Source organism: Trematomus bernacchii, unplaced genomic scaffold (genome assembly GCF_902827165.1).
Source record: "Trematomus bernacchii unplaced genomic scaffold, fTreBer1.1, whole genome shotgun sequence".
NCBI lineage: Eukaryota > Metazoa > Chordata > Actinopteri > Perciformes > Nototheniidae > Trematomus > Trematomus bernacchii.
The window spans coordinates 4,830,407-4,856,570 of record NW_022987513.1 but is presented as its reverse complement, the minus strand read 5'-3'; the positions used below and the strand labels follow the sequence as shown (position 1 = coordinate 4,856,570).

General features: G+C 38.8%; 1 protein-coding gene across 2 annotated transcripts in view; it reads right to left on the bottom strand.

Moving 5' to 3' along the window:
* Positions 1-14,436: 14,436 nt before the first annotated feature.
* Positions 14,437-26,164, bottom strand: part of gabrb4 (gamma-aminobutyric acid type A receptor subunit beta4) — a 52,376-nt gene continuing 40,648 nt past the window's right edge. Inside the window, exons 5-10 of one of the 2 annotated variants that reach the window (XM_034152311.1) lie at positions 24,638-24,720; positions 20,804-20,941; positions 17,604-17,756; positions 16,220-16,476; positions 15,534-15,623; positions 14,437-15,294 (exon numbers count right to left, since the gene is read on the bottom strand). In XM_034152311.1, coding sequence (XP_034008202.1) covers positions 14,941-15,294; positions 15,534-15,623; positions 16,220-16,476; positions 17,604-17,756; positions 20,804-20,941; positions 24,638-24,720 — 1,075 coding nt within the window. In that variant the 3' untranslated portion in view covers positions 14,437-14,940. The remainder of the gene's footprint in view (positions 15,295-15,533; positions 15,624-16,219; positions 16,477-17,603; positions 17,757-20,803; positions 20,942-24,637; positions 24,721-26,164) is intronic. The other variant, XM_034152318.1, reaches the window with a different exon arrangement.

The following is a 26,164-nucleotide window of genomic DNA, read 5'->3' as shown; positions in this document are numbered from 1 at the left end:
ATACCTTACTTGAGTACAAGTACTTAGTTACATTGCACCGCTGGTTGTGACACTGATGGTTAATTCATGTTGCAGCACTTTGGCAGTGGTTTCTCCTAAACTCATCGCTCCATCCTTCTTGTCTTGTAAGTCATTCCGGGTCAGGGCTTCTGGCGGAGGAATTCATGTAATTTAATCTCCACCTGGCCTTTATCGCTCGCCTCAAGGAAGTGTAAGCCAAAGCACTGCAACACGCTGCTTATCATTGGGGAGTTCACTCCCTGGCGCTGCCTACTTAATAAAGGCAGCTTCACCTTTGTCGTTTTCCCTCTCGCAGCATGGAGCACAATGCTGACGAAGAGAGGGAGACAGTGAATCACACATGATTAATTGTCTATAATTACCAGAAGCTGACATAAGCCATTAACAATGTGAAAAATGTTGATCAGGGGTGACTGGAGGGGTGAGGGAGGAGGTGGGGAGTGGATGGAGGCGTGTGGAGCTCATTATCCAGGAGACGATAACGTGAGAGGACAGGAAGTGGTGTCTGCAGACGATCGGGGTGTCTGCAGACTTTGTGTGCAGAAAACAACATGTGTTGGCTGCTGTGTGTGTTTGGGCAGAACTGTACGCTGCAACAACAAGGGGCCGGCTTTAAATAAGTGAAACCAACAGCATGACTCATGAGCGACTCATCAGGATCCAAGACTCACAAACATTATGGAGGATCAAGTAGCAAGCAGTGTGAGTCAATAAGTGATCAAAGAGGGGGAAGTGAACGCTGCATTTTGTTCCGTAAACTCTGAATATTGTAAACCTGTGGGTACATTTGGGGAATACTGGTTATCTCTTCTGATATAAGCTGTTTGATATATGCTCCACTGTTTGGTTCCCCCTTTATTTCAGCAACAGTCACACTTCTGTATTTGGGACAATGTTTTATTATATATCTATTTGTTATCAGCATCCAAAACGTTAAAAGAGGAGACACTGCAGACAAACACACGTCTTTTTATGGTAGTTTTTAAGGGTTGTGATATTTTGCTTATTTCTGAATAGTGAAAAGAAAACATCCAAAATAAACATTACGGTGTTAATTATACTAATTGTGTTTTTGCGTCTGTTTAATTCTACTAAAAGCTACCATTAGATGCTTTAGAAAATGCCTCGTTTAATAGAAAAATAGAATTTCAGAACAATGTAATATATTGTCATACGCACTCAACTCTAAGAGGCCTCATGGTGATATCTCATAATTAAAAATGTCACAATTCACCTATAGTGTGTCCTCTTTAATAATTACATTTCAGTTTTTTTTAACCTTGCATATCTGCATTCATTTTTGTAATCGTTGGTTTCCTATTTATATATACATTTTTCCATTTTTGATGTACAATTTATTTGCACAAACATAATGTTAACAAAAAGGAAAAGTACTATATCATTTCAAAATAAAAGTTTTGCCAGAAATGTGTCATTGACGTATAGAAGTATTGGACAAATTGAAAATGGTAACATTGACTCACTGCTGAGAAAAAGTCAGGGGATCCCTAAAGTCATTAAGACTCACCCGCAGGGCACCATGGGTAATTGTGGATCCATGGTGCCCTGGATATTGGATATGTGATGTTAATCACACATCAGTTGTTGTGATATTTGGAATACAGAAATATCAACCTCATGGTGGCACTACAGGAAACGTCAGGGGATCACCAAATTCATTTAGGTGTATCATCTGGGGACAATGATCGTCTGTGCAAACTCTAAAGAAATCCATCCAATAGCTATTTATATTCAGAGTGTTGCACCCACAGACAGCAGTCAATCACTCTGATGACTCTTAAGGTTTGAATGTGAGCCGAGGGCCGATGACGAATCCTCCCCCCCGGCAGTGTGCACCAACTCAGAAAGTGTGTCTGCTGAGCACGGTGTCCCACACAAACCTCCAGCACGATTCAGTGCAATACCTCCACACACACATCTCCACACACACATCTCCATCCACCCACTACAGCCAGTGTTTCCCCGTCAGCAGACTGCCAGCAGCTGTGAATCAGAGCTCTGGCTCAGGAACAGCACGGAGGAGTGGGGCCTTCTCTGCCTTCGGATAGACCTGTCTGGAGATAGATTGGATGTTACAACAACAAAAACAACATATAATCAAACATTTATCAGTTGACTATTGTAGCAGTGTATTTATTTAAAGTTTATTAGGAATGGTTTTGTTTGAGATACTGTCCATGCTCCTGTTATGTAGGAAAGCAGGGATGCAGTTCAGGAGTTGGCCAGCAGATGACAGGCCAGGCTGTTAGATGTCGTGTGTGTGTGTGTGTGTGTGTGTGTGTGTGTGTGTGTGTGTGTGTGTGTGTGTGTGTGTGTGTGTGTGTGTGTGTATCACAAACTGGCCTCACTCCTCATCTCTCAACAGCCTTGGGAAAAACAAAACAAATAAATACAAATAAGATAATAACCAGATATTTAGCACGACTTTAGCACGTGCCAGGCAATCATACTGACTTTTAGAATAGTGATGTTACAAATCCAAATGGAGTGTGAGAACAATGCAACCACAGCAAGTTGCGTACAACCTCATCTGACTCGCTCTGAAGCAAAGGTTTTCTTTGCGTTGTTTTTTTTCCAAAATAAGTAACACATTGGCATCAAATGCCAACATGAAACACTGCTTTGATAAAAACAGACACAACTGTACAAATAAACCTATATTTAAATAAAGTGGGGCACAGGAAGTCAGTGGCAACGTCTCCTGATGCTTTTGTCACCTCTGAGTTACAGAGTGTGTTATTTGAGGAGGTGACCTGTCAGGAACAGAGCGACACAGAGGGCAGAAGGGGGGGGGGGCAGTGTACATCAGCAAACAGTTTAAATGACAGCCCGTCAGTGTGCTATAACTTTCATAATGTGTGACCCTTATTGGCATAAAGAAGCATTACACCTCCCAAGACACACTATCTAATGGCATTTCTGATCATTACAATCTGTCCTTTAGTGACTGACTTCAGTCCAGGGAAAATGCCAAAATAAATTGAGTAGCAGGGTTTTGGGATTTGGCAGAAAAGTACAATTTTACGCATTTGACTTTTGATCTTATCACAATTTAACTGACACATTTAGCTTGGCAAGAGGCGGTTTGTATTTTCCACGCAGCATAGTCTACCAAGCTAGAATTTTAAAGTGGTTCTCACTGTGCTTTCTATATACCTAATGCAACATACAGGAGAAAGATTTCAGTATTTTGAAACTCGATTGATATTCATTTGGTCATGCAAATGTTGGAGGGAATTGACGAGCACAAACAAAGACATGTATTATCAATTCATTGTGAAAAGTGACACAGATGGCATGTGCATCTACTCAATTACATGAAACAATCAATGTGCCGTATGATTGATCTCACCTTGAACTGCTCTCCCTACATCTTTTTCGGTTTACGATTTCATTTCCTAAATGATGTCCCTTTGTGGGGGTTAGATTTAGTGTTTCAGCCGAGGTCACATTGCTTTAAAAAAGATGTGTTTTAATATTTCATTAGACACATTATACTTCCACTCTTCTTCATCTCTTCAGTCCCTTTTCAACCCCCAAACAAGACATCCATGGCAACACAGATGAACATCTTGTAAAAGGAAAACAGAAGGACACGCCGCGCAGCAGGAGGAGCATGCTTCACATTTGATCATTCCAAAGATAATGCTAGAAGAAATTCTTGTTTAGGGGTAAAAAAGAAGAGATTTGACTGTTAACTGACGATGACTTTAGTGGATGTTATCTGTCCTGCAAAATCCTGGATCAGAAGCACCTCTGTGTTGTAGAGGCTACTGTAATAATCATGAGCTATTCTTGAAATACTGGATGTTTCTGTTGCATAGCCATGGAAATCATGACTGTTACAACAACAGCCGAGCAAAATTAAACATCTCTCTTTCAAGTTTCAAATATTCTTCCATCGTTTGAAATGAGTTCAAGCTATTTGTTTAAAAGCACACACGTGGCAGAAAACACAAGCATTAAAAGCCTCAAAGCAACCACTGCTTTTTGAACGCTTTCAGGTTTACTCCCCCCACAGAGGTACAGCCATCAATTCCTGACCCATGTTAATGCACACTTTCAATATTTAATGTTTTTATATGGAGTGCTGACAATAGAACTCAGAAATGGAGTGAGCAGCCACTTCACTGACTTCCCCTCAGCTTGCTATGCACTCCGATGCAGAAAGAGCAAAACACTACTGAGACTGAACGTGTACATTTTTATGCACACTTAACATAGATGTTGAAATCAATCAGTAGTATTTGTACAAATTATTGTTTCGAAGCCATTTTCCAAAGGTGACTTTCAATAGGTGGTATAATTCCATCTTGATTAAATGTAAGAGTTGATCTCTGTACATCCATTCATGTTGGACATATTATTTATATACCTTCGCTCCTCTCAAGGTGAACTCACTTAGGCGTAATCAACTGTCAGAGGGCCCGGTGGAGGCGCTGAGAGTAAATTAAAAGAAATCAATTAGGTGAGACAAACCCGTGCATTAAATCTGCCTCGTGTCTGAAGAGGACACGCCAGGAGAGGATCATTACCAGAGGTAAGCATGATGAAGAACACCACACACAACAACAACAACAACAAAGAGCAAGACACAATAGGTTTAGCTACAGCAATCAATCAAATATAGATGTTTTGTTTTTTTAGACCGTCCAAATAAACCATGTAGCTCAATGTAGCTTGTGATCTCACAATGTTAACAAAAGTAAAACATTATTTGTGGTTTCGCCCGTGATTTGGATCGGCTCCAACATGTTATTGATTCCTTCTTAGCCCATTTTACACCCTTACACCACATTTAATAAAACTCGCTGGCAGACAAACACATCACAAATAACATAACCTTCTTTGGGGAGGCTTCACCATAACCTTTTATGACCTTCACACATATTAGTGGCATTGGTCCCCAGGTTATCGTTTAGGCGTTTATTCATTCCTTGGAATCACTATTTGACCTCTGACCTCAAATCAGTCTTCTTAATATGTGTAGGTTCTTGTATTAACAGGGCTAAAGAAGAATAGTAATTGTAGTTGCTGGTGTTGAAAATGGAGATCTTTAGATCAACCTCCTTTTGTTAGGTGTCACGTGCAGAACAACTCAAAAACATTCTGCACATCGCTGCACATCTGCTTTTCGCTTTCACATATTAAATTCTCTTTTTGAGGCTTTCTGTTGAGAAAGATTCACTTTGACCCAGTGAATGGACTAAATAATTTAAACATGATGTGTAAAGTACATACTATGAAGTGTATAGACTGAAATGTAAAGGTCTCCCTCCTCTATTAACTGTGCTGCTGCATGCATTTCCTTGCCCCCATGCATTATTTATTGTAAAACAGCTCTATCTAAAAAAAGAACTGATATGGGCCAGAAAAAAGCAGAACTGGGGAAAAACAAGGGGGGGAGGGGGGCGGGGCTTTAGCTATTACCTTAATGGTTACTGGGTGGCTGTTTTGCATGTTTGAGGTTAGGCCTACAGCTGCTATCAACTTGGTAGCTAAAACAAAACTGTGTCATTTGTATCTTACTTTTTCTTCTTTCCAAGGGAAAACAAACATACATTTTGGCATTTTAGTGTTTAAAAGAACAAGTGGATCATTGCGCATGTGAATGACCTTAACATTGACAGCTTGTTTTATAACCTTTTTTGAATACCTTTTAAATGGATGTTCAATCAGTGTGCATGGTAAATGTAGTCCGCTGAAGCAATAAATTCCTCAGTGCGTGCTTCATTGACTAAGAAAGTTTTTATGCTGGCAGTGCCTAAATGAACCAGGATGCATTACATACGAGCTTCTGACGCAACTGCAAACTCAGCTCTCTCGGTCAATATAGCAAGCACTGAAGGAAGTCTTGGATATTCACTGGCTACATCACATCGCCCCTAAATTACCTCTGTCCCCAGAGCCGTGTCGTTGTGAGACTACGGCCCATGAGTCCCAAGATTGCGACTAACTACCGGCAAAATGTCATCCCCATTAGCCTCAGATGTAGTTTGTGTTTGGTGCTAATAAGCCAATGTTAGCATGCTAACATGCTACACTAAGAAGGTCAACCTGTTTCTGCATGCTAGCATTGTCATTGTGAGCACGCTGACGTTAGCATCTAGCTTAAAGCACTGCTGTGTCTTGTCCTCACAGAGCTGCTAGCGCTGTAGACGCTAAGTCTTGTTAATGTTTTTAATCAATTAGAATTTAAAATATGTGTAGATTTTTGTGCATCAGGATTGTAGGACAACAGGCCGGGTAACGTAACACACATTCAAATGAATCTTTAATGCCTCAGACTTCATAGTGAGGTAATGTTTCCACCTGAAAAGTGGATATTAGAAAACTAACTTTGTATTGTAATTACACTAGTAAATAATGCATCAGCGTATCCCACACATCAATCCTTTCACAAACCTGCATACACATGATGAGTAGCATATGCAGTCACGTCCACTTTCCATGCTATACATCGGATACGTTGCACACCCAGCTGCGTACATGTGTCATTTGTATGCATGTGCACATAAGATCCCCGGGTCCCGCTCCTGAAGACATTGAAGTATTAGTGTCTGGGGATGTCAATGCCTAATAATCATTAATGAAGCCTGGAACTGATGACTATTTAAAGCCATCAATACAGAATGAACTACCAACGCTGGTATTTGTTCAATTTGATTCAGCGATTTTTAACCATATATTTAAATCACATTTGACAAATAAAATCATATTCACATATCATTTAAGAGTTTGACATGTTAAGTACAACCAATTCTCCATTTCCTTGACTACATATCCGGTTAAAGGGATATTTCTGATGGTATAAAGGTTTTATGAGGTACTTATCCATAATCAGTGTATTATCTATTGGATGTCGGCCTGCTCTAAATGTACAGTAGGTAATATAGTGACTATGGATAAGTACCATATACAACTCCACTTCAAAAAGTCTGAACCATCCCTTTAAGGGTCACCTGGGGGTTAGAATCTATCCCAGCATGCACTGGGCGTGAGGCACGGACATGTCAGCTTATCACATAGCAAACACACATGTAGACACATTCACACTCACATTCACACCTGCAGGGAATACAGAGTCTGCAGTGGAAATAACCTGCATGTCTTTGGACTGTGAGAGGAAACCACAACACCCGGAGGACCTCCACACAGACGGGGGGTGGACATGGTAACTCAATAGAGGCCCCCCGCCATCCATAATATATAGAAGAGTTTATGAAAGATCTTTTTTTTTGCTTGTCTGCTGGTAAAGCTAAGGAGAGTAGTGCATTTCCGAAACATTTTTTTAAAATACTCTTTATATCCAGACAGCAACCAATAAATGAAATGAAAAAAGCAAAACAAATCTGATATCCGTGGATGTCACAGGACTGTAAAGTGATCAATAGTTTAGTTTTTTCCCCCGGTTGAAGTGATTGGACTGTGCGTGCTTTTATCGTGCACATTGCGCGTCAAAGGAGACTATCTCACTATCTGCTGCTTGACAGCTATGAGTAAAATAGTAATTTTTGTTGTTTTCTTGCATTTTGACATGTTTCTGTTCATCATAATAACGCTTGGAAGCTTTCCTTTTAGATAGAGCGACTTTTGGAGCAAATCCTTCCCAAAAGTACCTTAATTGAATCATTTGGACTAGGTTTTTTTTTACAAATATTCTTGCTGGTTTCTACAATGTTAACTACCAATGCTTTTAAGGCCTTGATTTGATAAAAAAATATCATTAATAATGTTGCAATGAACCTGTCAGTTCAATTGGAAGTGAAAGCGAATTCAAGTCCCTGTTCCGGGATTTTTTGTGGTGAGGGCAACTAAATAATTTATTTCCTTTAGACCACAAATTGTGCAAAGGTTGTACCCAAATTACCAAACAACCATAACAATTAATCTATAAAATCAATGAGCTGGTTTGGAAATAGATAAGCTGTTTCCTAATGCTTGGAGGCATATGGACTCATAATATTTCAAATGTCTCGCTGGATCATTATTGTTCTCTTCGCTCCAGGTGCCGTCAGCGGCTGTTCTGCTCACCTTCACCAACCTAAACATTTGCTGTAGTTCAAGCTCAGTATGGAGAATACAAATAAAATCCAGATGTGTTGCCATATATAGCGCCACGTCCTCCACCAGAGGACAAAAAGTCCCAGCAAAGAGTTCCAACTGCATCCGTCCTTGGAACAAAACAAATTAATTATCTAGTGCTTTGTAGATGCAGAACTGCAAACTGCCCCAGAGAAGCATCAACACTACTTTATCTAGTTTTCTGCTTACGTTTGATTTTTGCAATGTCATATTTGCCAACAATGTGAAAGAAAAATAGCTATTTAAAAAGTTGCTGAACTTAAAAGGGGGCAAATAGTACACTTGTGATCAGGAGTCACTTTGCATCTTTATTCAGGAAATAGGGTAAGATAGAAGGTATCTTCTCGTAAACGCGCATGTTTTGTAATTAAATGTTTCTTACATTTTTTATTTCTGAACTGTACAAGTTCATATCAAAAGCAAGACACCAACTGGGAGGCGAGAGCTGACAAAAACCTGGAATAGCAAAGAAGACAACCTGATTTATCCCCGTTTTGCAACATTGTATTCTATTTACCTTTACGGGCTCATATATGAAAAATAAGCTCTTTTTCTTACTGTATAAGCCTTTATTTGTAAAAAGTCTGTTGTTTGAATGATAACCCTTTTTATACCACATACTTGAACACCTTGTATTTGTAAAAAACACATTTTGTTCAAACACCTAAAAAAGCTGATTGACACTATAACATTAAATTGCACTGACAAAAAAAATACAACTTCATACTACACAAATGTTGATTCCATGAGTACTGATACTCCAAATGAAATCAAACACCTTATTAAACAACTGAATCAAATAAGCGCCCAATGTGAACAAAACAATTACAGTACAAAAACCAAATGCATTTTTCTTCCAGTGCCAGTATATCAGATGAATTACATTTCCTTCTTATGATAAAACAACAACAACAGTAAGAATAACAATCCATAACAAATGCAACAAATACAATAAATCAGAAATTAACACAGAAATTAACCAAATCATTTACTAATTCATATTAAAAAATAAATGGGCTGTTGGTCTTGTGGGTTTCTTTCTGTCTGTTGCCATTGTTATAAAGTGTTGTTAAATCTTTCCCCCTCACTGGTTAAACATGAGTCTCCCTGGTGTGCTCCAGGGAGGAATACTGATGTGTAACTGGGAACCAGCTTCTCCATCACCCAGTAATGGACAACAGACCATAACCAGAGGCAACTTATTAAAGAGAAAATACAGGGAACACCCACTCAGTGTGCAATCACATGGCTTACGTTCAGATGCTACTGCTGAGCATCCTTTACATCCGTTGTAGTTGAAGGGCGACTGATGTTAATGCTTATGCTGAACCTGATAAAACTACAGCATGCACTCGGTGCATCTATTCCAAATTGTGTGCTTTACAGTAAATACATCGTCTAGAAGTACATGTCTGCGATTCGCACGGGTCACACCATGTACGTTTTTATTTTCCCTCCAGTTTTACGAACAGTTTTGTTTCACAAGATTTAAAGAGCGGACTGTAAAACAAGTGCAATTTGAGCATGTAAACACTGGATGTTTCTTTTTCCTGGCTGTGGGGATGAATTCGGATGGTGCGGAGTAAAAAGATATGAAAATAAACCTTTCAAAACTCAGGTCATGCAAAACAAAACCTACAAGGTACGTACAAAATAATGAATGCACCAGCAAAAGTTCTTCTAACAGTGAGGAGTCTGTCAGCCTTGTTCTGGTGTTTGGTGGATGAAATTTTCTTGTGCGTTCGTGGTCTGTTCTTTTATTAGGGGCTCAGTTTTAGGCTAACATGCATTGCTTTTATCTGGGAGGGGTGTAATCATAGATGAAATGCCCTAACAGAAGACTGGAGTCAACAAAAACGGTCATGATTCATAACTTTTAGCATAAAGGTCCTAGCTTGTAATTATACCATGACAATACTGGGCTTGAGTTACTCAAACAAACCAAGGTGCATTAGTGGAACTACGTTAGTATTCAGAGGGCAATTCCCTCACATTGCTAAACGTATTTACTCCCAGGAGCTACACCGCACAGACATAAACTTCTATTGTTAGCAAGTGAGCAGCTGCACTTGGGCATTTGGCCAAGTGCCTTGCTCAAGGGCACATGTGACTGTCTTATTGAGGAGCAGGAAAGAACATCCCACTCGCCTTCTTAAGGCCATCCTGCTCCTCTAGCCTCTATAAGCCAGCTAGCCTATCATACCCTTAATATTTTTTTCATAGACTCCCGGACAATTGGGTGACTTGTTGATGTCTGAGGTAAACACTGCAGGTATACTGTGCTGAAATCTAACCCAACTTTTAAATTCGGGCGTATTTAATGGGAAAGCCCACCTAGAGAATTTCATTCAAGATGGCACCGTCCCGTTCGCTGACAGTGAACCAAGGCCTGCTGCAATTTCCAGGAAATCGTTAGCAGCGCTAGCCTCGTTCTCGATGGAGCAGGTGAACCAATACAAGCTCAGAGCCACCAGAAACTCCGTCACTGTGAGAGGACTTTGCATTGATTTCTCCATTATTCTGTTCACACCATGTATTTCTTGTGTTTCATTTTTTAGGTTTCGTTTGCAGAAGTATGCCAATGCTAGAGAAGCGGTCCATGCCATTAGCAGTGAGGCTAGCTGGTATTACGAACTGCCATGTTTTTGTTCATGCATTAAGAACTATTAAGTGAAAGATATCATATTTACAGTACAATTCACATGTAATTACACATATACACTAGAGGCAAGAAAATTCACATTGAAATCAGTTCAACACTTTTTTTTTCTCCTCCTCTACTCCTCAAACATATGTGTCAAAAGGAATGTATCTTCTCTCTTGTATAAGCAAATATCCTAAAGTGAAAGCATAGAAAAGAAGATCCTCACAGCTTTTGGGATGGATGTGCTGATTTCATGTCCAGAAAGCAGGTTAAACATGTTCTGAGTGAGATGAGTGCTGAGTAGATTTTGCGAGCATGCAAGGGCTGCTAAGGTTTCTCCTCTGTAAGCGTTCAGAGTTTAATAAAGATATGCATCAAATATCTCTCAAAAGAAGATAACACCTGAATAGGCATGTTTGTATTCATTTCTGGGAATTATCTGACCTGAATAAGAATCTAACAGTTAGTTTGTGTTACAAAATGTAAGGTCAAGTTGAGACCAAAGAGTAGGAAAAGGCTTCTCTCTGGTTAAACACGTTCTATTGATTTACTTAGAATAACACTTACATTGTTTACTTAGGTCCCATATTTTTTTTTTCCAACAATATTTGCTTGCACTGGAAAAAGAGTATCCTCACACTTTCAATAAAGATCCATCATATTGCCTTTGAACAGTTTGACAAGCTGTTAGTGTGATCCCCCGGATGAAATGATGCAAAAAAAAACACTTTGTAAAGGGAATTATTGGAATGAACTTGCATTCATTCAACTAACTATTACCACCTTTCATATTTGTATTTCTTAAGGTCAAGGTAACCTGAAACATGAGTGTACCCTTGAACCAACCATGGGAGTTATATACTCTGCGGGGAACACAATAAGGATCTGCTCTTTATCTTATTGCAAAAACCAATTGGCAAATCTATGTAGTAATTGCATCATTTCAAATGAGAAGTTAGAATTGCAGCATGCAGATCTTAGGAATGTGTCTTGTAAGTTAAAGGGGACATTTGCCAATTCGCCACACCAATTTCAAGTCTGCTTTACAGGTTTGGGAAGAACTACTGTATATGTGGGGGGGAAAGTAGCCTTTTCTGGCTCCAGAGAGTTTTGTGTTGTCGAATAAATTGGCTCAAGTGAAGTCACTTGAGTAAGCTTGGTCTGAAGACTAGAAATTTGAGGATTAAACAAATCTGAGGGGGGGTGGAGTAAGAAAGACGTGAGCTGAGCAGGGCGCTCCTCACTTCTCCTTAAGGCTAGCGTCTCGAGGCTACATTAGCCGCTACTAGCATGTGGAAACAACTGATGCTACTGTTTTCAAGTTCATTGCATTATAATATTGCCTCACTTCCATTTGGCAACTTTTAAAGAATTTGTGCACATATGCTGCAATTTCGGCCTTTACTCTTACCACAGTGTAATACTCAATATGTACTCTTTATATAACACAATATAAACTGCGAATTTAGTCCATTGCGGCACAGCCTTCTCATAAATAACAATAAATTAACTCTCTTCACATTTAAGACTCATCACTATGTTTTGGTCTAATCCTTTGGACCTCACAGTTGACTGGAGAGACAAACAGATTGTTCAGCTGCAGACAGAAACAAAACACTCAGCTCAGTATGTTACCCTCGTCCTCATCTTCCTCCATATTTTTGTGGATTACTGGATACTTAAAGGGGATCTTTTTTTTCTTTCTCTTTTCACGTTCAGTACAATGACAACAATATTTCAAATTCAAAACAAATATAAAAACCAGACTGGAATCACAGCTCAGGCCACGTCACTGTACAAACGTCACTCTGACTCACGGAGACAAATTGCTTTCTGATCAGTATTCCTTTCTGCAGACCGTATGCACACTGCGCTCCAGAGGGGAGTGGATATTTCTCGGGATAAATGACTCTGCAGCCATTCCATCTTCCTCTTGTCCCTGTGTGTTTGTGTCTGTATGAACATTTCGCTTTCTTTTTCCCATTTGTATTACTCAGGTACACTGCAGCGTATTCTAATCAGCCAGTCACTTTTTTTTTTTTTGTATGCTACGCGACCCAATGTTAGATTTGTCTGATCTGCACTTCTGCTGAAGCTAAACAGTCTTTGGAGGATATTCAAATGTGTTTTCCCCCTACAATATCCACAGTTTACTACTTCTCTGACCTCATCTAAATTCAGGCTTCTGACTACTTAAGGCATGTTAGATTAAGGACTTTTTATCCAGATTTATGAAACGGTAATGTGAGAGTCATTTGGTAAATTATTAAAAAAGAAAAATGACGATACCAACCACTATTTAATAAAGCAACGTCCGAAATAAAGAATTCATAACGTTTCCTATGTTTTAGCATTTTTAAGACTTTTGAAAGATTGATTTTGGACATTTTAATACCAATAAAGAATTTATTTAAAGATGATTGAGCTTAGCTAATTAAAGTAACATTAAGGATTCACAGGAACAATCTAATTTCCTTCACTTTTCGTTGGTGGCTGGTTTCCAAAACCTTAAAACATGTGGTTAAAAAATAAATAAAGATCCTATAGGAGTTGTTTTGTTCTGTTGCAAATGACCCTGAGCACTGGAAATGCAGTGTGTGTTTTTATGTGTTTGAGAAAGAAACCATATGATTATAGGCCTTTTGGTTGTTATTTCAGTTCATGGCTATTAATCACATTTTCTCCCCGAGAATCACCGCATCATTCCCGAGGAGGCTGATGCTTCTGATCCTCGGGGGTTCGGAACATATTTGTGATGGCACTGATCGAGATTGAAATGTTGGATCCTTCTCCTCATACATATTCTGCCCGGGCTGCCCATCACTATCGCAAATAAATAATCTTGCCTTCACGAACTGCGACTCCAACACGAATGCAAAACAAACGAATAACAAAGAAATACTGAATGACAACTGGTCAAACTGCGGGCTGATATGTTGACTCTTTTTTTTTTTTTTTTTTTTTTTTTTTTTAAATATACATGTCCTTACATCTCTGCTGTGGAACCATTTTCCAAAGGAACCGCAAAAGCAATCCTCCCATTTCTTTTTTAGCAAACACAAAGCAGGATATGACGTCGATGGACTCTGCTTCTAAAGAGCACGAGAACCAGTCAATAGGAGGAAATAAACAGCACACCTTCATGAGAATACCGAATGATTAAAATGTATAGAATATTTCTTCTTCACACAATCAAAATGAGTAATGCATACCTTTGACTCTTTTATCTTATAATGCCCTAGCTCTAGAACATGTTCCGACACTCTCTGAAATCACAGTATTTTTCAAGACAAAATCATATCTACAATAATCAGCACTTGTTTTCAACCATAATGAAAAAGACCCGCCCCCTCCCGATACCCAAAAGACGTGATAAAAATAACATGAGAAGAGAAAGGAACACAAGTTTGTGTTGACTCTGGGGGGTGGGGGAACGCGGCGGTCGGTCATCCCATCTCTGGAGCCCGTTAGGCCGGATGTCTGATAAAGAGAACGATACCACTTCAAAAAACCCAAGGAACAACACATAATCCAAACAAGGTTGCTGTACATAGTAGAACCGGAGATTTTCCGTGCATGTTATCCATGGGCGATGGGTGGGGTCGTGTAGGGTAGGGGTGGTGTGGAGGCGGCTGGGGTGAGGGGGGGGGGGGGGTTGTCAAGGATCTCACTCAGCTGATGCCTGAACAGACGAGCCACCACTGATCTCAAGAGCTGCAGTCGAGGATTTCTGATTACAATAAGTATCAATAAAAAGTCAATGGGACTCTGAGACATCTTTCCCCTCTCAAGAGTTTCACTTTCTCTTTTTTCTTGTGGTTGTTGTTGGTTGTTTTTTTTAGCAAAAATATCATGCAGTCTTTAGTTCCAAAAACCCCGGGTGGGATCTCGTGTTTGTGTGTTTGTTTGTTTCTTCCGGGAGCAAAAAGAAACTCAAAGCCTTGAAATTCTTCTCTCACAATTACTCTTAAACATTCAAGTCATCCTATTAATACTTTGTACAGCAGAAAGGTCCTTCGGATTTCACACATGTATATATAAATATAATATATATAAATATGCATATACATATGTTCAACTTGTATATGTGTATACATATTTTGGAACTGTATCAAAGCCAATTTAATGTGCTCTCAAAATATGGCCCATGATTCCTAGTGGGATGCACGTCAATTCACATAGTACAACCAGTAGATTAGGTTGAAAAATCCAAAGGTGATTGGGAAAATGACCCGGGACCACTTGTCAATGGTGCTAACATCTGACAGGTTTGGGATTTTCAACTTGAGCTTGGAGGATCGTCGTCGTAGCCGGCAGTTGGCACGGTTACGCATGGCGCTCCGGTCCAGCGAGTGGTGGCTGAAGCCGTCTCGGGGAGTCATGGGCTTCCTGAATTGGACCCCGGAGCTGTCGAAGGACATGACGGAGTTCCGAGAGTCACTGACGCTGCTCCCCACGTCCGAAGGCATCACTTCGTTGTTCATCTCCAGCGTGGTGAGGAGGATGTTTCCATAAGCATCCACCTGCCAGGACACGGGAAACAAAGTCAGCAAGGGGAAGTGTCGAGCAGTAGCCCCCCAAAACCCCCCTTAATAATTAATTTAATTTAGCTGTCAAAATACAGGGATGGTATGGATTTTTTGCATGCCACAGAAATAGTTAGCAAATAGTTTATCCATTAGTGACTTTTCACAACAAAGTGACATTCTGACTTTACTGTGAGGGCTGGACTACAGCTGATATGATTTCTAAATACATGTACCCCAACTTTTCTTTGTTCCTCGAGATACAGATTTCTTCGCTGTGTAAATGACCTGAAGGTGTTGGTTTGATACGACGCGGAAATGGAGTCCTTGCAATGTGAAAGAAAAAATGAAGAGAACATTAAAAAAGGCTATAAAAGTCCGGCAAAGAAGCACATATTTCTCAAAATTACACTTTGCATATAGACATAACGTTTACAGTAAACAACTTTGAATAAGCATTTACACAACAACAGGGAGGGGTGGGCTTCATTCAGTCTGACAACTTCAGCATCTGCCATATTAAAATCCAATGCTCATTCTGTGTTTTTTTAGCCCATTTTAGTTTTAAATGTTAACATACAAGGTAGCAGAATGAATGAAGCCCACAGCTATACAGAGACAACAACCTAAGTAGGGAATGGGAATGTTTACACCACTGTCGAGCTAGATGAATAGCTATCTCAATGAAAAGGGCTATGCTGGATAAAAAGCAGTCAGTGCTTGAGGTATAAAGCAATGGATGATGGTTGGTGAATACATATTGGGCTGTGGTGGCATCAGTATGCTTCTGGAAGATGACTTCAGGGAATGCTGCATATGTGTCTGAGGATTAAATGCCTGGGAAACTTATGAGCAGAACACAGCTGTTTTGTACTTGAACCCTGACTGACACGGAGAGAAAGCAGGAGATGAAGATGCAAACCTGTTCCCTCAGGCGCTTCTCTTCGTATCTTGTGCGCTCGTTGTTGGCTTTGTTCAGCCTCTCGTTGATTTTCTTCTGTTGCGCAGGGCCCCGGCCAAAGAACACGTAATTTACAAAGGCATATTCGAGCAGGGCCAGGAACACAAACACAAAACAGCCCATGAGGTAGACGTCGATGGCTTTCACATACGGAATCTTTGGGAGAGTCTCCCTAAGGTGGGTGTTAATTGTTGTCATGGTAAGCACCGTTGTCACACCTGAGCACAGCAGCACACACAAAGACAGAGAGGTGAGCGTCACACACTGGATCAGCATTTAGACACACTTTGTAATGACATCATGTGACCAGCGTTACTGCAACTCGTACAGTGAGAGGGTTTCAGATTAGGGGTGGCAAGATACACTGTTTTAGACGATGACTGTTAGAATTATACATTTAAATATTGATATTTTGTTGATAAAACACATACAATTACAATTTCCTGTTCTGTTCCTGCTTTATCTCCCCCCACTACACACATGAGTGTTATTCATTTGATATAAAAGAGACAACATGAAAAATAAAGTTAGCTAGACATTTGACTTGATCTTTAAATACTGCTGAAATGTCAGTTATTGTGAATTATTTTGGTCAAAATAAACATGACCAACATTCTGTGGCTGGTAAGAAGCAGTTCATTGTAACTACTTTATATACTGTCTCATCTAAAACATCATATTTTGTGAGACGATGTTACGTTTTGGATGTGAATTCTAAATCCAGAGTAAATACAGTGCATTGGATACTCAAGTGAAACTCACTGTCAAGGAGCATTAAACGCCCTAGATATTTTAAATATTCAATGATTATACCAGTTCAGTATTATCTAATTATCAAAATACTTATTCTTTTATAATACAGAGCCACTAATTTAAATTGCAATTTTGGGCTGGAGGAAACGTTGTGATATTTGCCTTTGCAGACCATTTACATGAACAAAAAACCTACATAACACACTGCAGAAAATGTCTGTAATGTCAATAACATCACAAAAGCAGGGATAGTGTCATTAAGTTTCGTTAGATCATGTGATGTTCTGTGTTCTGCTTTAATTAGGACACATTTGTTTTATTATGAGTAAGCATGTCTGTCTGGCTCACTGATATAATGCTGTAAGTGCTCTCAATATTACTCATCAGTCCATATTTAGACATCAGGACGTCATTATTCCTGCAGTCCGTGTTTAAACAGCACTAGTTGATTTGAACAAAGTTCCACGTGCCAGTAAGTGCAGACAATGTGCACAACAACGTCGAACATGTGACAGCCCCATGCTCTTAGTTGCTGTTATATCACTGGGTTTAACAGTTGGGACTTTAATAATGCAGCGTGGCTGTGTCTTACCCAGGGCCACCCGAGCTGCAGAGGCATCATAATTGATCCAGAAGGAGACCCAGGAGAGGATGGTGATCAAGATTGAGGGCATGTACGTCTGCAGGATGAAATATCCAATGTTCCTCTTAATCTTGAAACTCAGCGAGAGCCTCGGGTATGAACCTGTAAGGGGAAAGGATGGAGGGAGAGTTTGGAAAAAAGGGCAGGGACAGAGTGAAATCATTGACAAAAAGGAGAGAATAGAGAAGTGGGAGGGAGGGGTCGCTGGCACAACTTAGGAGTTCCAAAGTCTGCACTTTGACAACGCGCAGGGTAGTCATTTCTCCATTTGTTCAGATGGAGCACTTAATTTCCCCAAAGCGACGGATTCCTTTCCAGGGACAAGTTCGATTCCAATTAAACATGGCAGAAAGTCGCAAACGAGGCAGATTTTTCTGCAACCCCCTATCTCAGCAGGCAGCTCAGCATCCCTCTGAGAATTGTCACAGAGCGCTGCTCGGCCTTCCTTTCGCACTTTCTCTGTCCTCCAAACATTAACAAAAGGGCATTTTAGAGGCGCATAATTGCAACGCATGCCTTTACACTAAGAAAAGGAAGGAAAATATACAGTAGGTGGTAACTCATTCCAGTGAACAGGAAGAATATCAGCAGCTAGCGCCAAGACGTTAATTGCTCTTTTGACTGCACTTTAATTTAAACACGCGGAACAATACAATGCTGAGGCAAACAGCAATATAAACATCAAGGCAGGCTCCATCTGCTTCAGCTCTAACTACATATTTACGAGGCTGGAAACAATACAAATTGCTCTAAATATAGTTAAATTCCCTTCTTTGTATTCCATTTACACTTTTATTTCCAATATGTCACCGACGGAAAAAAAAAGTTCTCAGATAAGCGTGATGGTTTTAATCTAAAAGGCGATTTGCTGTGGGGAACGCACAATGATGAATGACCTCATCATCTCCAGGTTCCTGTAAATCTTTTAATGAATCAATACCTTAGCATACATACTTCATCAAACCTGAGACAAGTGGCTTAGATCACCCAAGTACATCCTAGATTAATGGAGGCGACAAATGTTCACGGGTTTCATTAAAGTCAAACGTGAGGGTAACGCTTGGACTTGGACGATTTGGTGGAACTGAAATTAGATTACTGACACATTCACACAGAGCTTTTCTATCACTTTTTCTTGTTGTATTGGGCTTTATTTTACATTTGAGCTTGTTTTAAATCTGTGTGCCTTTTTGATACGTGCCAGAGAATCCTATATAGAAGTAAAAGCAGGGTAGGGAGTATACATTTGAAAATGTATTCCGATTCATTTACTCAATACGTGTAAAGAAATGTATCCTAATCAAAGTCTCACAATATTAAAGTAATGTCTATGGGCTTAGATTTGTCTCATCATTATTTGTGTGAACATAAAAATTATTTGTGTGTAAATATGTGATTTGTAAATGTATAACACCATCCACAAATGCATTTAAAAGATTTGCAAACTCACAAATAAATGTGCAAATGTAAAACGGATCTGCAAATACGCTGAACATTTGTACAAATAAAAAAAAAGGTCTTTGAATATCTCTTTAACATTTACAACTTTCGATCAGGCATTTGTGAATCCATTTTGTATTTGTCGACCAAAAATGCGCTTGCGGATCTCAAATCTCTGCTTGTGGATCGTCTTTTTACACACACAGAGTTTTGAGACAAACTTTCCTCTGGTCTCGGCTAAAATCTACTCGTGTCACTCGGTTATTTTCGGAAACCACGTGATGGTCGGCTGATGACGACATTTCCGCATGGTTTTCAAAGTAAGAGCATGATGGTTTGTTTAACGCTCTGTTTTTGTATTATAATGAACAGCGGAACGTTAGATGCATTCTTTATCACCATCACCATCACCATCACCATCACCATCATCATGTTATAGTGATACAGTTATTTTGTGTTAGTTTATTGGTTCAATACAGCATTACAGTTCAATGCTGTATTGAACCAATAAACTAACACAAAATAAATGTGAGATCCACGAGCGCATTTTTGGTCGACAAATACAAAATGGATTCACAAATGCCTGATCGAAAGTTGTAAATGTTAAAGAGATATTCAAAGATCTTTTTTTTATTTGCAAAAATATTTAGCTTATTTGCAGATCCGTTTTACATTTGCAAATGTATTTGTGAGTTTGCAAATCTTTTAAATGCATTTGTGGATGGTGTTTTACATTTACAAATCACATATTTACACACACATTATTTTTATGTTCACACAAATAATGATGAGACAAATCGAAGCCCATAAATGTAACATGATTACGTTCTGTAACTTTTGGATTAGTTTACCAAATGAAGAGGAGAGAAGAGAAGACGTTTTTCGCCATTTTCTTGCATTTAAAGCAGAAAAACATAAACAAACATTATACATTAAGCCTTCCAGCTGTGAGAATCCATCATCATCCAAGGACTGGATTCATAAACAGCCCTGTTTTCTACATTGAGTATGTTTATAATTAATAATGGCTATCAATAATAGCATTTTTTTACATTTCCTTACAATTTCATTTAATTTGTATTGAAATGTTTTATTTAAATATTTCAATGACACTTGTAATGAGATGTTTTATTCTTCACAAGTGTCATTCATATCATATAAAGAAAGTTTCCTTTCATTAGAGACTTAATTTAATTTATAGGGTATTTCTTTTAGACAGAAACAAGTTTAAGAAGCTTCTGCTCAATTGATAATATTTGGCGAGAAAAATAAAACCATTACATTATTTTACGGTATGTCTGAAGTATGCAGTGCAAGGTGCAATATTGCAGGTAGAATGTCAGTAGGACATATCTACAGTATTTACTGTGTGTTATTGCATGCGTCACAGAGTATTTAACTGAAGGTCTGATTCCAATTGAATCACTGAAGATGAAATATGCCAGAGTAAATGACTGTAGTTAGAAATAAGTGCACATGTTATAAGAAAGCTGAGATGACCACCTACAATCTGTTATGCATCGAAAAAGGAAATTAGTTCCTGCACGACTCACATATAATCATACTTCCTGTGGGGACAGTGACGTGCTTACGGATGTGCTCACGCAGAACTCGCAGCAGTTGGAGAGGTGTTTATAGACAATGTAGCAATCATTTGGTGAAGGCGGTTGACACCTGCAGCCCAATTAGAAGCATGTTTGTCTCCTCACCTGTAGTAAACTCGACCTCCCTGGACACCAAGCGGAGCTCCACAATGGAGAACTGGGGTAACTCCAACTTGTCAACGCCCGTCACAGCGGTGTCCCCTCCCTGCCAGAAGAATACGATGTCATCTGTGGTGTATCCGTCTGTGTCAAGGAAAGGGCAGGAGAAGAGAGGGGGGAAGAGAGATAAACACGTTTCTATTTAAAGTCTGTTAAACAATAACCACTAAAAGTCGCTCTTACCAAGTACACATTTTTTTCTACTTGTATATTTCTATGTATGTTCTTACAGTGACTCAGTTGTGGTATCTTAACCCCAAATTAACCCCAAACCAGAACATATAAGTATTACAAAAGTATACCCTCTATTAAAGGACTCAATACAATATATTTTTTTGCTACCCATTTTCTTTTATTTTGGACAATAGCAATGAAAAACACATAAGATATACATAAAAATGGGCCAACAGCACATATTGTGAGTTATAGCTTTATTTTAAAATTGGTATTCCCTATACATTTCAATGTACCCTTTGGCCATGAGTTGCACAGCAGCAATGACAGTGAGATTTGTCAATGTCCACGCTGTCATTGGGATTACATTATGCTTGGTTGACTCATTATTGCCAATAATTGTATTACCATCACCCTGTATTTACCTGATCACTAATTTAATTATTGAAGATTTCCAATAAGATCAACAATGAATACAAATAATACAACTTGTTTGTTGGAATAAAATAGTTTCTATTGCGCCCATGTGTATAACGCATCATAAACATAGATAAAATGCATTACAATGATTAATCACAACACATTATCAAGCATTTTATTATGACTGATAAAGTCAAGAATCATACTACACAGAATTGTAACTCATTGACATTTTTTGCAGTGATCTTATTTGATTATAATTCCAATAGTAGTTATACATTATAATCTTGTTATAATGCATTACTTTCCTGAGGTATAATAACACAGGTATAATTCATCAAAAGCTGGTTATTATTCATTTTTGTGGTCATTGTTTGTTTTAAGTCAAATGAAAAGAATAATAAATCTAAAATGTTGGGGAATAACCAGCATGTATAAAATAATATGAAACTTGAACTAATATTCATTATAAAATGCTCAATAATGTGTTACGAAACAATTAAAAGTTGTTAAAATGATAACTAGATTATATTGCATTATAAGTATGTTAAATAGATAATAATAGATAGATATTGGCATCATGGAAAATGCTTCAAAAGACTTTCCAATCGGGATTTAAAATGTTTCTGCTTAAAATAACAAAGAAGAAATCACAGCTTTATAAAATGAATCCTAAAGGTTCATTTTGTATGGCAGTTAGAAGATGGGATGAGATGCGGTTGGAAGAGAAATGCTTCCTCCAGTAAAACAAAAGACCTCTTTGAGTGGAAAACAATCCCACCCAGGACTTAAATCTGCTATCACATGCTCAACTGTCCAGACTCCTATGGAGCTTTAAATCACTGCATGCATTACTACCTGCATGAATATTTATTAACATGTGTCACTTGGTATGGCGCTCCCACACATTCTCAACTGGCAGTGCAATTGAAAGTGACCACAGCAGAAGATTTATGTCAATAGGCCAGTATGCATTCACTGCAGAGCAATTCCTCAGTGCGGGAAGTGTTACTACATTTCACATCTCCCCCCCCGCGCCCAGACCTGGATGGCATTAAACTCACTAAGGGACCAGGATTCATTACCATTAAATCTCCCTCTGAGGTTATAGGCTAAGGAAATGTGACATTGTCCATGAAATTGAAACAACTGCCTGCCTAATCAATCACAGTGATGGTTAATGTGCATGACTCCAACCAGTGCAGAGCAGAGCACGAGCACCAACAGCAGATATTCCTGCAACTTTTTAATTCACGGCATATCCATATTTCATTGCCTACTGATGTCCCCGAGGATAAACAATCTGGAACAACGAGAACCACAAATATCTGCTGTATTGAGCAAGAGGGTTGACTGATGGAGTGGTCGATGAAAATGATCACGCAAATACCATTTTAAATTACAACACAAGCACATTTTTTCTCCTGGATATTGATTTATCTAAATGAATGCATTCGGAGAAAAAAAGACATGAAAAGTCAATTAAATGATATTGTGTGATATCAGGCAAGTTTGCATTTTTACTAATTTTTATGTACATACCTGATTATTTATTTTACAGATACACATGCAGACGGCAATATCTGTGCATGTTCCACATTGTTTTTAATTCTTCTAGTTTTCTTTATTTTATTTTTACATATCAAAGTCAACGTCAGCTTTATTGTCAAAATGTCTACATGTGTTATACATACAGAAATCTAAAAATAAAGGAGTTACCTGTGGAGAATATACTACTACTCTACGTGTGAAAATAGTTTCCTGTTTTATGTTGAAATAAATCAGGAATATAATTATATCAACTCTGAATTAAAATGATTTTTAGACACTTTTAGAATCAGGCTTGTGTGCTTTCTAGTTAAAAGTTAGCCAAGGCGATTAATAGCACTCTCATATCTGTACGGTACATATGAAGCTCCAACCAGGAGACGGTTAGCTTAGCTTAGCATAAAGAGTGGAAACAAGGGGAAACAGCTAGCATGGCTCTGCCCAAAGGGAACAATACACACCTACTAGAACCTCCTTACCTCATTATTAACAGTGTTAGGGAATAGCTAGAGTTAGGTTAATACATGACAAATATTCAATGTAATCAGTTACAGTAACTGAGTTACCCTTGAAAAGCCAAATGTAACATTCTGTTGCTCTGTTCCAATATTAATTCAGGATGATAGGCTAAAACATTTATTAGAAATATTATCAAGTTACATTACTTCTTATAAGTTATTGAAATAGTTACTATACGATATTCATAATAATAAGGCAGCAAGCAATCCGTACATTTAAAAAATATACCTTCCCAACACTGATATAAACCCATTTGTTTGTTTAATCCAGACTATTTGTTGTTGTGTTGTTATTATTTCCCTTTTTACAAGAAAGCAGATACAATTATTTCCAAAAATCTCCTTTAAGATCAATGGTGTATGATGATAAATTAGTGCATACTGTGTGTTATTGAACTATTTATCTGGTTATCTACATACTCCACGTCCTTAATGAATCACCCCTGATTAATCTGGTGCTAAATGACACTTAGCCAATAATTAATTATGACTTCCTTGTCACATTCATACGTGTTGCATGTGCAAATTATTCAGGGAAATGATTTTTGTGGATGTTGGGGTATTTATTCAACATTAGCATGACACGTATGTCATGGTACGGGATAACAGCCATTTTGAGGGTGAAGTCAGGTCCCTAATATAAATGCTATCACTTAGCCTTCACCAGTGTCAATGTGCATCAGCAGGCACTGTGATTTCTTCACTATCCCTCAAGACAATCATCAATGGAGATGTCAGACAAATGGTACATATGGGCAAAGATGCGAAATAGCTCACTAATGAACCCTTGAAAATATATCACACAAATGTATTTACAGCAAGAAAGCACTAAGTAGTATATTCGCTTTTAGAGGTACAAATGTGACAATATTAAAGGGGCTCTATTCTGCTAATTTTCAGGTTTCATAATTGTATTTTGAGAAACTTCCTCCGTAGGGAATTTGGGGATTTTAACCTTTGCAGACCATTTACATGCACAGAAACCTATATAACACACTACAGGAAAGGGAATCACAATAGGGCCCCTTTAAGATAACCTGGTACAAACAATGCTCAGGAAATGTGTTTGAAGGTTGCTGTAAGTTTAGTATTAAAGGGAGTAAAGTAAAAAAATACTCACAGCTTTCAATCTCCAGGGTGCAGTTCTGTTCATCAAGAGGGTACCTCCTCAGATCCATCATGCATGCAGCGGTGGTGGTTATTCTATGAAAAACAGACAGAAACACAGAAAATATTTCAGTTATATTCTAAAGATGTGGATACACACGAGTTGTACGTAATGTTTTCCTACAAGTGAAAGAAATGGTTGAGAGAAAAGTCATGGTGTTTGAGAGATGTACCAGTGGCTGCCAGAACAAGCTTCAAGGGGGCCCCCCAAGGACGTGTGCTCAGCCCCCTGGCCTACCATGCTGTAAAGGGATCTGCTCCATCCTACATCCAAGACATGGTCAAACCATACGCTCCAGCATGTGCACTTCGTTCTGCATTGGCCAATCGGCTTGCTACTACCTCACTCCGAAGTGGAACCAGGTACACGTCAACAAAGACACGCCTGTTTGCTATCCTGGCTCCCAAATGGTGGAACGAGCTTCCCACTGATATCAGGACAGCGGAGAGTCTACATATCTTCCGTCGCAAACTGAAGACCCACCTGTTTAGTTTCTACCTTGGCGAAGAATCACAAAAAACAAAAAAACGCACTTAAGATTTGTGCTTATGCACTACCACTTACAATGATATTGCTTGTTTGAAGTAAAGTTATCAGCACTATTCTTGTTGTCCTTAGTTTGAATCCTATGTAATGTACTTGAACAATATGATGAACTACCAGTATGTCCATCACTAAATACAGTTGCAGAGTAATTATCTTGAAGCTGCAGCACTCACAGCTAATACGATGTTTCATAATAAAACAGAAGTGGGTTTGAATGTATGTAACGGTGTAGTTCAGGGTCATGGGAGCTGGGCACTGCCTGTGTACTTGTGGAAAACCGTTGCTCTCCTAAATACAAATCTTTTTGAGGGGAGTTTCTGCAGTATTTTTCCTCTTCATGCAGAGACTCTTAAATATGATTTATTCTTCATGTTTCTGTGAGTAGTCTGGAGAAGTATTTCCTTTTATATGGATCACTAACTGCTCAGCATCTGCGGTTTTGTCAATGCACGTTATTTATTGCTCGTTCCAAGATATGCATTTCTGCCAGGTAGCTTTGGAAAATATGTATGCATTGCAGTTTATTAATATCAATAAATCCAGTAGCCCAGGAAAAACAGCTTTGGCTACAAATTACACATGTAGGGGTCTCTGGCATATAACTGAAATATTAACCGCTGCAGCACATTTTAGTAATTACATCTCTGCTGTTTGAACCAGCTGCTATGTGTTCATCATACTAGCTTGCTGCCCTCCTGTGTAAATGAAATACAAAAATTAATTTTCAGCTCATCATCTCGGTGTCAGAAGCCACCGGCACGCTCCCCCGAGAACGTGCCAGTGGCTTCTGACACAGGAGCCTGATGAGTGTTTTTTTATCTTCACATTTGGTTACATTATCAATCATGTTAAAGCCATATCTTCTAATGCCGCTTCAGTGTGTGTCTGAACGTCGATGCAGCAAACAAGCATCTACAGTAGAATTAGTAATAC